This window comes from Vulpes vulpes, chromosome 2, assembly GCF_048418805.1.
Source record: "Vulpes vulpes isolate BD-2025 chromosome 2, VulVul3, whole genome shotgun sequence".
In the NCBI taxonomy this organism is placed as follows: domain Eukaryota; kingdom Metazoa; phylum Chordata; class Mammalia; order Carnivora; family Canidae; genus Vulpes; species Vulpes vulpes.
The window spans coordinates 41,360,566-41,373,291 of record NC_132781.1 but is presented as its reverse complement, the minus strand read 5'-3'; the positions used below and the strand labels follow the sequence as shown (position 1 = coordinate 41,373,291).

General features: G+C 36.3%; 2 protein-coding genes across 21 annotated transcripts in view; one reads left to right on the top strand and one right to left on the bottom strand.

Annotated features, from left to right (window-relative positions):
- NF1 (neurofibromin 1) overlaps nt 1-12,726 on the top strand; it is a 264,921-nt gene that overhangs the window by 184,885 nt on the left and 67,310 nt on the right. The gene's annotated exons all lie outside the window — the stretch shown is intronic.
- Nucleotides 6,899-11,110, bottom strand: OMG (oligodendrocyte myelin glycoprotein). Its single transcript, XM_026016061.2, has 2 exons — nt 9,428-11,110; nt 6,899-8,600 (listed from the first exon to the last, which is right to left on the bottom strand). Exons 1-2 carry the CDS (start codon nt 9,428-9,430, stop codon nt 7,272-7,274), a joined length of 1,332 nt encoding a protein of 443 aa, XP_025871846.2. The 5' UTR covers nt 9,431-11,110; the 3' UTR covers nt 6,899-7,271.

Here is a 12,726-nt window from a genome sequence, read left to right as displayed (position 1 = left end):
TTTGTGTGTTCACTGGAGTAGCTTCTAGAACTTTTCCTTTGCATTCACAATCTGGCTAGCTGTTTGGCACAAAAGGCCTATCTTTCGGCCTATCTTGGCTTTCCACACACCTTCCTCTCTAAGCTTGGTCATTGCTAATTTTTGAAAAAAATTTTTTTTTTAAGATTTATTTCTTTATTTTAGAGCGAGAGTAAGAGAGCATGAGCAGGGGGAGGAGCAGAAGAAAAGTATGTCAAACAGATTCCCCACTGAGCACAGAGCCCAGTGCTGGGCTTGATTTCACAGTCGTGAGATCTGACTTGAGCTGAAATCAAGTCAGTTGCTTAACTGACTGAGCCACACATGTGCCCCTAGCTTTTGATTTAAAGTGAGACCTCTCCCTCTCTCTCTCTCTCTCTCTCTCTCTGTGTGTGTGTGTGTGTGTGTCTCATGAATAAATAAAATCTTAAAAAAATAAAAAAATAAAAAATAAAGTGAGAGGTATACGATTCTTCCTTTCACTTGTACACTTGGAAGCCATTGTATGGTCATTAATTGCCCTAATTTCAATATTATTGTGTCTCAGGGAGTAGAGAGGCTATAGGGGAGAAGGAGAGACATGCAGTGGGAGGTGCAGGACAGCTGGTTGGTAGAGGGGTCAGAACACACACGTTTATGTATTAGTTCACCATATTGTATGGGTACAGTTGTTGGTACCCCCAATTACAGTAATAGTACGAAATGTCACTGATCACAGATCACCATAACAAATATAATAATAATGAAAACGTTTGAAATATTGGGAGAATTACCAAAATGTGAGAGAGACGAAGTGAGCAAGCGCTGTAGGAAAAATGGCACAAATAGACAGTGCAGGGAGGCAACAAACCTTCAATTTGTAGAAAATGCGCCATCTACAAAGCACAGTAAAGGGAAGCCCAATAAAATGAGGTATGCCTATATTTGTGCTTCCTAGAAGTTTGATAATGTTTTTCCATCTCTGATCTTTACTTCATGATATCCTCTAGTTTGTTGACCACTCCTACCTATTCACCGTTCATTTTTCTTCATCTTTTCCTGCTCAATGTGGATCTCTTGAACAGCTGTTTCAGTAGTTCTTAGATCTCTTGTATTTTTCAAGGACAAAATAGGTAATAAAACATACTTGGTATACAGTATCAGCATTTTGGTTTATTTCTTTTTTTGTTCTTAATACATAGCTCTATATTTGTATTTATATCCTATGATTTTCCCTTATTTTTCTAGTTTTTGCATTTCTCACATTTCAAACTTTAAAAAACTCTTCATAAAAATTTTTATTAGGCACATAATATTCTGGTCAGTGGATCATGATTTACTTTACCTCATGTCCTAATGGTAGATACTTAGCATCGTTTACATTTTTTTGCTGTTAGAAAGAATTTACCTAGAGTTTACTAGGTTATAGGTTAAACTATTTTAGGTTTTTGATCACTGCTGTGTTGGGAGGCCCATAGCAGGTATGTTAAGAATATGCATATTATACCATAATAGATACTTACTCAAAACAAAAACATTAACTTGAAAAGAAATATGCACGTCTATGTTTATTGCAGCATTATTTACAAAGCCTATGTGGAAGCAACCCAAGTGTCCATTGATAGATGAATGAATAAAGAAAATATGATGTGTGTGCATACACACACACACACATACACACACACAATGGAATATTACTCAGCCATTAAGAAGAATGAAATCTTGCTATTTCTGACAACCTGGATGGACCTAGAGGGTATTATTCTAAGTGAAACAAACCAGACAGAGAAAGACAGATACCATATGATTTCATGATGTAGAATCTAAAAAATAGAATAAACATAGTAACAGACTCAAATACAGAGAACAAAACTGGTGGTTGCCAGAAGGGAGGTTAGTGAGGGGATAAGTAAGGTAGGTAAAAGGGATTAAGAGGTATAAACTTTCAGTTATAAAATAAGTCATGGAGATACAAAGTACAGCATAGGAGATAAAGTTAATAATATAATAACACTGTATGGTGTCTATATTTATTATGAGGAGTATTGAGTAATGTATAGAATTATTGAATCACTGTGTTATATACCTGAAGCTAATATAACATTGTCAGCTATACTTCAGTCTATAAAGGTGGGAGAGTGGGATAGAAGGAAAAGAAAGAATATACAGATTATGACCTGCTGAATGAGGACGCACAAACCACCTACACAGAGTTGGCAGGCAACTCTCTCGGCCTCTGAGCTTCCATTTTGGGGAAGTGAAAACCTTGGTGTGGTTTTGATTTGATTTGTTTCAGTACGCTCACTCAAAATAAAGTCACAAGATGTATTACTTATGGATTGCAGAACTGGGGGAGGGGTGCACAATGAGCTGGAGGAAGGGCAGTCTTCTGTCCCAGGCTACCAGCAAACAGAAGATAGAACACGAGATAGCAAGCATCTGTTACTTACAAGGTGGTTGAGGTAACCATGGGTTACCTCTATTCTGTGTTTATTCATGGGTTCAACTCTAAGCAATTATTTAAAAATGTGCCCCAGGAAAAGCAAAGCAGGAATTCGTGGTGGAAATCCTAAGTTCAGGTCCTTATCTAAATGTCCAGACTGTGGGTTTGTGCAGGGTTGTTATACTGCAAAATGCCTAGGTAGCAACTCAAAATAGCTAGTTTCTCATCACAATTGCGAATTGCTGTCCAAAGGAGTTGTACCGGTATGTGAATGTAACTATTTCATGATGTCTTTCCCAGCCTTAACTTTTATTTCTTAAAATTGCTTGCCAAATTACTAATGAGAGTGGTATCATACTTTATTTTTATTTCTTGAGTATTATGTGGTAGGCCACATTCCCAGATACTTAATAATCACCAAACTTCCTGACTTTTAAGTGTTCTGTTGATGTCCTTTTGGACACTTATCCATTAGGAATCTAAATATTTTTCTTACCAATTTTGTGAGCTTTTGATTAACAATCTCCTATGTGGAATTCCTCTTTGAATATCTTTATTAAACTCATTGTTTCAATATAAAGAAATTTGGGAGTTTTGTATAGACAAATCTGTTGTTTTCTTTGTGGTATTTTAAATCTCTAATTAAAAAAAAAAGGCACCCAGAGATTTATAAATAAGTGTAAATTCTTCTGATGGTTTTAAGAGTTCCTTTTTTTAGTGTTGTCTTTTTCAGTTCACTATGTAGGTGTATCATATGAAGTGAGTGTTAAATTGAGCTGTTTTCCAATTTCCCCAGCATTCTTTATTGAGTCTTAACTCTTGCCTTTTGATGTGTGATATTTTTATCCTTCTCAAGTTAATAACATTTGAGAATTTACTCTGTATGCACTGTTCTGAGCACATTGCATGAATTATCTCATTTGTCTTTACTCCTCACAGCCACCCTGTAAGGAAATGGAGGTACATAGAATGCTTCTGTGCACTGTGCTCTGATTGTACTTTCATTTCTATACCACGGCTATCTTTCTATTTTTATGTCTTAATTATTAGACCTGAGATATGTTTTCCTCTAGAGAAAGTGTAAGATACCTCTACTATTTCTTTTTTTCTATATATTTATTTCTTTTTCCAGATGAATTTAAGCACATCATGTCATGTTCCAAAAAGAATCTCATTGGAATATTTGTCAGAGGTGGTTTAATCCATGAATTATCTGGAAATAATCACATCTTTGCAGTCAGTATCAGTCAAGATGTGTCTCCTGTACTTAGTCTTGACACCTGGTGCATTCCAGGTGCTGAATATATGTCTATTGAGTGAAAGAATAGATGACTGGAGAAGTCTTTGTTTATTGTCTCCATCAAGTCTTGGTTAATACCTCTCGCTGATGATTTTTAGCATTTCCCCATCTGGTCCTGCACATTTCATATAAGTGTTATTTCTTGGCATTGTATATTTATTTGTTGTTGCTGCCATGAGCAGTATCTTTTTCCTGGAGTTTTCTAATTACTTGTTGCCAGCATATGAGAAAATAATTTGTGGTTCCATAATTTTCTCATTAGTTATTTAAGGTTATTCCTGAGGAATCCTTTGGATAGGCAGTTATTTCAGTGTGTTAATAATAATTTTGTTTTTTATTTCTGTATAATTGTATCTGTCATTCCTGTTTTAGAATTTCCCAAATAATGTTGAAAAGATTGATGGTAATGGGCATTGTTGTTTTGATGCTGATTTTAATAGAAATATAACTTTTCACTTTTAACCATGATGTTGGCTGGTGGTTTGCAGTGCATGGTATCATTGTTTATCTAGTCCTGAATATTATTCCTTGTGAAATACATTTTAACGAAAGATTTGGGGTTGACTTTTATCTGACGTTTTTGATGTCAGCTGTTTTTGTTGCTGCTCCAGAGCATTGTTATGGAAGATTATTGAGTAGCACAAACTTGTGATCTTTTAGTTGAGCTAAAGAAGACATCTTTTCATTCTCTTGTGATAATGAGTGTTTCTCTGCTTTCTTCTGGTTGGCTCCCTGTTCCACTGAACCTGAATTCTGGAGGGTAGAAGAGCAGAGACTGCAGCACACACACCTGTTGCTGTTAGGGTGTAGAGCTTGAGTATTTCTACATGCATGAATTTCTCAAAGCATTGGGCTTGGATATATACACATGGTGATAGTCATAACAGCAGCAGCAGCAGCAGTGACATCACCCCATCTAGAAAGTGTGGGGCCACAACACTGTGTTAAGGCTCTCTGTGAATTATTACCATTTGGTCCTCAAGAAAAACACTATAAGTAAGTTAGGCCAGCTCATTTTAGACTTGAGGGAACTGTGACCTAGAGAAGTGGTGGTTTGTTCAGCATTGTACAGATGAGAAGTAACAGAGGCAGGATTTAGGCCTGGAACCTTAGACACCAGAGCATATACTTTTCACTGATACTTTATCCCTTGTTACTTTGTGTTTGTGCTCTTATTTGGATCCTTTTGACTGGTGAGAAACAAAAGTTACTATAAAATAGAACCACCCCCCCCCCCCCCCAAAAAAAAAATAGAACCAGGCCTTAGGGGTAGATGGATGGATGGATACAGAGCTTATGAGCTTGGAGGGACTAATGTATTTTGAAATGTTTATGGAGCCCAAGAATACAGTTATTGTCTTAGTGGCAAATAATGAACCTTCCTCCATTAATAATGATAACACAATTTTCTTAGAAGGAGGTTTGTCTAATTACTTTAAGGCTAGGTAATAATTTATTTCTAAGGACTTAGAGTCTGTGTAGTTGACATGCTTTGTACTTGTAAATTTAGTGAGTTTTTTCCTCTCCATTTTGCAGACAAGTCGGTAAGATTGGCATAATCCGTAGGTGCTACTAATGCTATAATCCGTAATTTCCTCTTCTCGTCACTCTCTCCCATAGTATTCCTAAAACAGCATTGTATTTGTGGCACCCTCAGAGTGAAAGACACTTACTTGTTGTGAAACTCAGGATATGTGTTTTTTGAAACAAGACACAAGTTTGTGGTAGAGTAGGAAATATCTAAGCAATTAGCCTTCATCATATCTGGTGAAGAAACTAGATCAGTGATTGAGAGGGAGCAGGAACAGCTTGCCCATTTGGAAAGGTACTGAATTTTAAAATCATTTATAGGACTTTTTCAAATAACCCCATTTCTTCATGATTAAATTCCCTAACCTAGTGCGTTGGGTTTGCTGGGGCAGAGAAATGTTCAAGAGCCACTGTACTACTAGTCAGCACAGGCAAGGAATAGCTTTTTATTGAAGCTTAACAGTAATTTTTCTGTAACGCTAGTCCTTTTAAAAAATAAAAATAAAAAGAGCACATTAGAAGGTTATTACTTTTCTCCCTCTCTGAATAGAAATGTTCCCAGCCTGGAAAGAAGTCTTATCTTATTTTAAAATTTCTTTGGAGGGAGCCTCAAAGTTTCTTTCTGGACTCTTTCCCAACTCAAGGAATTGCCTGAAATAGTCTTCCTCCTGTCTCACGAATTAAAAACCTCATTTTGGCCCACCTTCTTCAGTTATGGTCTCTTGCATTTTAATCTAGCCTTGTATCAGGGCTTCTTTTTCTGACTCTTGGCTATTACTTACGTTTGTCTCTAATTCATAAAGTGGTGTCCTTGTGTATTTGTAGAAATTTGCCATTTTCTTCTAATTGTGTCCCAGTGCAGTTTGTGGAGTATTAAGATCTGTCTTACACTCCAGCCTTAGTCCTATTGTGTATTTTACTGGGTTCCTCACCTGGTTGTAGCATCAGATGAATCCCATCCTTTTTTCCCTTTCTCTTTGCCTTTTCCTGTCTCTTCCTTAGTACTGCCCATGTTTCTTAGACCCTCAGGATTTTATCCTGAAACTAATCTTATTTTTAATTTAAGTAAAATCAGATTCTGACATCTGATGTGCAAAAGATAAATTTCCCTCTCTTGAATGTAGAAGACTTTTAATTTTGTAAATATTGAAATTTTCCATTAATAAGTGGTCTGTTAAATATGCACTAAAACTGTTCCTTTATATATCTTTAAAGCCAAACTTTTTATTGTTTTTAATACGTTTCTTAAATGCAAAAAGGAAAGCCATTAGACTTTCCTTATTAAAATGCAAAGCCTAGTGTCTTCTAGCTTTTTGAAGAGCTTTTGTCCATTATATAATCTGTAAAGTAGCCAAGAGTTCCTCAGAAGCAGGACATCATTCAGATTTGAAACAATTATGGCTTGTGTCTAAAATAATGATGTGGCATAAACATTCATAGGTGGCAACCACAGTTTTACTTTAATTGGAAAAATCCTTCCAACATTTCACTTACCATAAAGACTTTACCTTCCAACATTTCATTTACCATAAAGACTTTACCAAGGTACCCTAGAACAGAAATGGTTAGGTCGTTTTGATTCTACTAAATAGATAAAGCTGGTATGACTAGAAAACCAAATGACACAGTTACGAGCATAGACCTTTTATTTATTTTTTTCCCCCGGGTGTTTGACAGTGTAAACATACATAAAATACATATTAAAGTTTAGATGCTTTATATTTTGTGCAATAAATTGAAGCCTTAAAAAGAAAACATTTCATTAAAAAGAAAGAAACTCATTAGTTTTACTTAATTAAGACAATAAAATAGCAGCAAGTACCAAGACATTGTGCACTTCTTTTATTTAAGACAAGTTACTTCATTTACATCAGAGTCAGAAATGTAAGACTGACTTTCTTGAATACTTATATAGCTTGAATCACTGGTTAGATAGGGGCATATTTTCCCAACTATACATCAGGGAGGAGTTCTTTCATTAGTTTCAAAAAATGCAGACCCTCAAACAGCCAGCATGACCACAGCATTGAGCATTAAGAGAAATGAAGCATTTACTTTCCAAGCACTTGCCACAGAAGGTAAGCGAGTCTTTACATTTGTGGTTGTCTCTTCCCTCCGTAAGTTAAGGGTTGTGCTTTGTTGAGGCATTTCAGAGAAGTTATTTGGCATGCCACTAGTAATACTTAGGGTCATGGGTGTTGGGGATGATTTTGTTGAGCTAGTGAGGCTTGTGTTTGTAACCATTCCATCTTGGAGATGAATAGTTAGAGTTGCAGCTGCTGCTTCATGTGAATTGATGGTTTCTATGGATGTCTCTTCTGGGTAGGGCACAAAAGCCTTGTCAGTGCTAGCAAAGGTGGTGTCTTTGCTTAGAGTGGCACCAAACGTTGTTTCCTTTGTTCGATATTGTTTGGGTGTTTTGGTCACTTTGGGTTGAGTTACCATACTCAGAGAGTTAATGGTGTCCACTGTCTGCATCCCACTTACAGTGAACAAGCTTGAGGTAAATCCAGGAGGTGTGGGATATATGTTATGTTCCTTCAAAGATGATATTTGGCTAGAACAGGGAGTCCCTATCACATGGGCTTTTGTTTCCATCATCCACTTCAGTAAGTAAGTGATGTTTTGTTTGTGGTCACATGACCACCTGTTATTATAAAGGGTTATCTCTTGCAACTGAAAGAGTTGGTCAAAAGCTTGATCTGGGATGAATGTGAACTTATTATTGTGCAGGTAAAGATGTGTGAGATTTGTCAGGTTTATTAATGTTCCTGGAAGGATTTGTGTCAAGGAATTGTTAGACAGGTCCACGATATGTAGTTTGGAGGGCATATTGGTTGGAACTGTCCAAAGTTTGTTACTACTGAGGTTGAGAACCTCAAGACTTCTTAGTGTATTTTTAATGAGGACAACCTTTTCCAGCATATTCTTAGAAACATCCAGACATTTAAGGTTCCACTGATAAGCAGTATCAGATTTGTCAAGCAGTTTAATGTTGTTGTTAGCAGCAGACATGTTCCAGAGGGACCGAGGTAACTGAGCAGGCAGGCTTTCAAGCCTGTTGTTTGAAATGTCCAGGGTCCTCAGATTGGTGTATTGGGTTAACTGGTTATGAAGATCAGTAAAATGGTTATAAGACAGATTTAAATGAATAATATTCTCTTGCAGTCCAGATGGTAATGTAGTCAAGTTTCTGCCTGAACAGTCCACATGCCTGTGCCTCTCTGTGCATATACATTGGAGAGGACAAATGCATAAAATACCAGGTGTGAGAAACAGAAGGATGAACAAGCTGGGAGACATTTTCAATATCTGATATTCCATCAAAGCCTGGAAACAAACAGATACACCCTTCTTTTAATATGCAAACACAATTAGGCATCTGCCTGGGTCAGTTAGCATTAGGCAAAATTTTCAATAAACCTCCTTGTTGTTGAGTCTTTTTATAATTGTTCCAGTGATTAAACTAACAAAGCTCCCCTTCATTTAGAGTCCAAATGCTTAATCCTTCAATTGGGGCTATGTGGTAGAGAGAGACTCTCTCCCCCTACTTGTTTCTGAATTTTCTCCCTCCTCTTCTCCTTCTTTTACCATGGTCTTTCTTATTTATCTTCCCAGAGCCTTAACATTACAAAATGGCATTCTCTGCAAATAAAGAACCCGAATCTTAAGCTATTACTATTTTTGATAATATCCTTTCTTACTCAGATAGGAAAAAATGGCTGTCGAGTCTGTTCTGTTGTTTCTTTTTTTTAATCTCTGCAGTAATGTTATAGTCAATATGTGTGTAGAGTAAGATTTTATTTAGATATTAAAACAATACTTTGAAATTCACCTCTGTCTTTTTAGGATAAATATATCCTTGCAAAGCATTTTAAGGCACTTGAAAAATTCAGACCAACACCATACCCTTAAACCTCACATTTTATAGTGATTTTTTTCTGTATATTTCAGTGCCGATGCTAAAAGAAAGCAATGTGGACATTCACAAAGTGAATGAATATTAAAAAGAAGCCCCTTTACTGACACTGCAGCAAATTTCTGGTGCATGCACTTGCTTCTGAATATATATTCAGTCTTCACATTGACTTTTTCTTTTAAAAAATGGGGGAAAAAATCCCAAAGTCAATCTTTTACTGATCTAAATAACAGCTTACCATAGTGTCGTCTTCAGCAGCATCTCATTTTCTCCGAAACTTAAGCTTAAAGGTCGCCTTGTTCTGGAGAGTGGGAACCGCTTCTGGCTGTGGGCTGTGCTTGCCTGCTCAGCTGCATTGTGTTGCTGTGAGCTGAAGCTCTGCAACCACCTGATCAGTACCACATAGGAGGACTGCAGAGCTGTCATTGGTGCTGACTCAAATTTATTGCAAGAGGTGCACACGCAACAAAATGGACCCCCCAATTTTTTTTTTTAGTTTACAGCATTGAGCATATCTATATATTTCCAATTTGCTATAGGATATAGTGCCTCATGCACGTTAGACCTGGCCCTCACTCATTTTTGTATGTTTGTCTGAGCTCATGTTCCACGTTCGAACATTGCCTCATGAACAATTTGTGGTTCTTTTTAAAGCTTCTGCTCCTCATCCTTTTTACACATTGAAGAATGTTGAAAATGAATTTGACCTTCCCCATGGATGGTTTTCTAAGATGTTAATGGAACTATTTTTAACTCCTGCCTTTTCATGTTCTTCTAAAATGGTTCGATTGTCATGTCACTTTTTAAAGTAACATAATACGGTCTGTCTCATTTCCATGTGTTCCCCCAACATGGTGATTATTATGTGTAATCAGCTTTTCAAATTTATCAACCACTTAAATCTTCATCTTCTTTTTCGGAAGTACTGAAGTACTTCCAAATGTTTTTTTGTCTTTATCTTTCCGATACAAAGGATCATTTAACCCAGACTACACACAAGCAAGGCTACAGTTTTAAATGAGCATCATATGCTTTTCATTAAATTCATGATGTCAAATATGATTTATGTTTTTTAGGTGAAGGATTATTTTTCTCCATGCAATTTACTTTGTTCAGTGAGTGGGTATACATATTTTCATCTTCTGAGACCTCTTTGATACTATAGGAGTGACCATTTACTTGATTTTATGTTTTAAAAATAATAGCATCAAGGGATCCCTGGGTGGCTCAGCGGTTTAGCGCCTGCCTTTGGCCCAGCGCGCGATCCTGGAGTCCAGGGATCCAGTCCCGCATCGGGCTCTCGGCATGGAGCCTGCTTCTCCCTCCTGTGTCTCTGCCTCTCTCTCTCTCTCTCTCTCTCTCTCTGTCTCTATGTCTATCATAAGTAAATAAATCTTAAAAAAAAAAATAATAGCATCAATTGTAGGTGATTTCTTCAGAGTGTTTCACACTTTGTCTTACTGAGAAAGCAATTAAGGGACACCTGGATGGCTCAGCGGTTGAGCATCTGCCTTTGGCTCAGGTTATGAACCTGGAGTCCCAGGATCAAGTTCGGTATTGGGCTCCCTGCATGGAGCCTGCTTCTCCCTCTGCCTATGCCTTTGCCTCTCCTTCTCTGTGTCTCTCATAAATAAATAAAATATTTTTTTAAAAAATGCAGAGTTTTAAAATTGCATGAAATAATGTCATTGGCAAAATTTTGGTCATGAATTTTATAACGTGACCATATTTTGTAATAGCTTCTGCCTCACTTTTTAGTGGATTGATTGACTAAGTAATCTGTTAAAACTCAAATCTAATTTCCAGAACAACCAGTTTACCTTAGAAAACTAAGCAAATAAAGCCATGGCTTTTCATTACCAAATTTTTACTATTTAAAAAACTAGCAATTGTTAGTACATTCCATGTAAAGAAAATCTCCTTATGCTTTATTGTTAATCCTTTGTTTTTCTCTAAATTATATTTGCCATTATTTTGCCCTAAGTTTTACCCCAAATAGAATTTATTGTATTAAAATTTAAAGTTTATTTTCTTAGAAAAGAAACTATACTTTAAGAGTCACCTTTTGTGACTAAAATTAATATTCCTCGAAAAATAACTACATTTTAAAAGTCTGCAGTGTTAGAAAATTATTATTGATTAGGTGCTTTATTCCCACCATACTTTGAGAGGTCAGTCTTGGACTCTTAATAAGATTCTTTCTATGGATTTCAGAAACCAGTCATCAATCTTAGTGCTTAAAAGCAATGTGTTAAAAATACTACATTCAGCAATATTGTTGTAGAAATAGGGAATAATTGTTTGGACATTTAGATTTCTTATATTTTAGCTCCTGTTTATACTATTATATTCAGGGAATGTGACTGAGGGTCAGCTTACCAAACATTTATTTAGGAAGTCTCATTACATCAGTGTGGAAATAGAGTTACCTAGTTCCATTATACTTACCAGGACTTTTTTTGAAACCAGGAACTGGTTATTTCAGTAGCTTAAGAATTCAAATGAATTTGGATTTAGGCTTTTTGAGATTAGATTCTGCTGTATATAATAGAAAATTCCAATATGATAGTAGTGACAGGTGTCTTTCATTTCAGGTTTGGGGACATACCAGTTGCTTCCTATTCAAAAATTGTTACAAAATTCTCAAAAAAAATTGTTACAAAATTGTTACAAAATTGTTACAAAATTCTCAAAAAGAAAGAGGGGAAGCATTTTACTGTATTTGAGCTCTAAAGATCTGTTCTTAGGCTTCTAGAAATTCTCATGAGATAGGCACCTGAAGGCATGAACGCACCTCAGTGAGTTAATAATAAAGACTTTGGCTCAGATCAGGATCCCAGGGTCCTGGGATTAGACCATGTGGCCTCCCTAGCTTGTACTCTCTCTCACTATCTCTATCTCTCTCTCAAATAAAATCTTAAAAAGAAATTCTCATGAAATAAGACTATATTAGTATTAGTCAAAAAATAAGAATTCTGTGTAGGCATAAGTTTATTACAACTTATTCTAGATATTAGGTATTATTTCAGACACATTGCATTTTAGATGAGTCTGTCAAATCAGGAATTACAGCTATTTAGGCAACTATTATATTCTAGACTAAGCAGTACATTCATTTACATATTCCATTGTGAAACACACTGTCCTAGGATATATTACCTCAAAATTGTGAAAGGTATAACATTACCTGCTAGGGAACAACTGTCCTATGGTAATCAACAGTTTGAAAACCCAATCAGTTTGTTTTTTTTTTAAATCTGATTCATATTTTTTTCAAGATTTATTTATTTATTTTAGAGAGAGCACACACAAGCAGGGAGGAGGGGCAGAAGGAGAGAGGCTCCTCACTGAGCAGAGAGCCCGACATGGGGTTCAGTCCCAGGACCCTGAGATCATGACCTGAACCGAAAGCAGACACTTAACTGACTGAGCCACCCAGGTGTGCCCCCTGATTCCCATTTTGTTTTATTTTTTCACTGAACTTTTTTATTTTAATTCCGGCATAGTTAACATATATTGTTCTATTAGTTTCAGGTC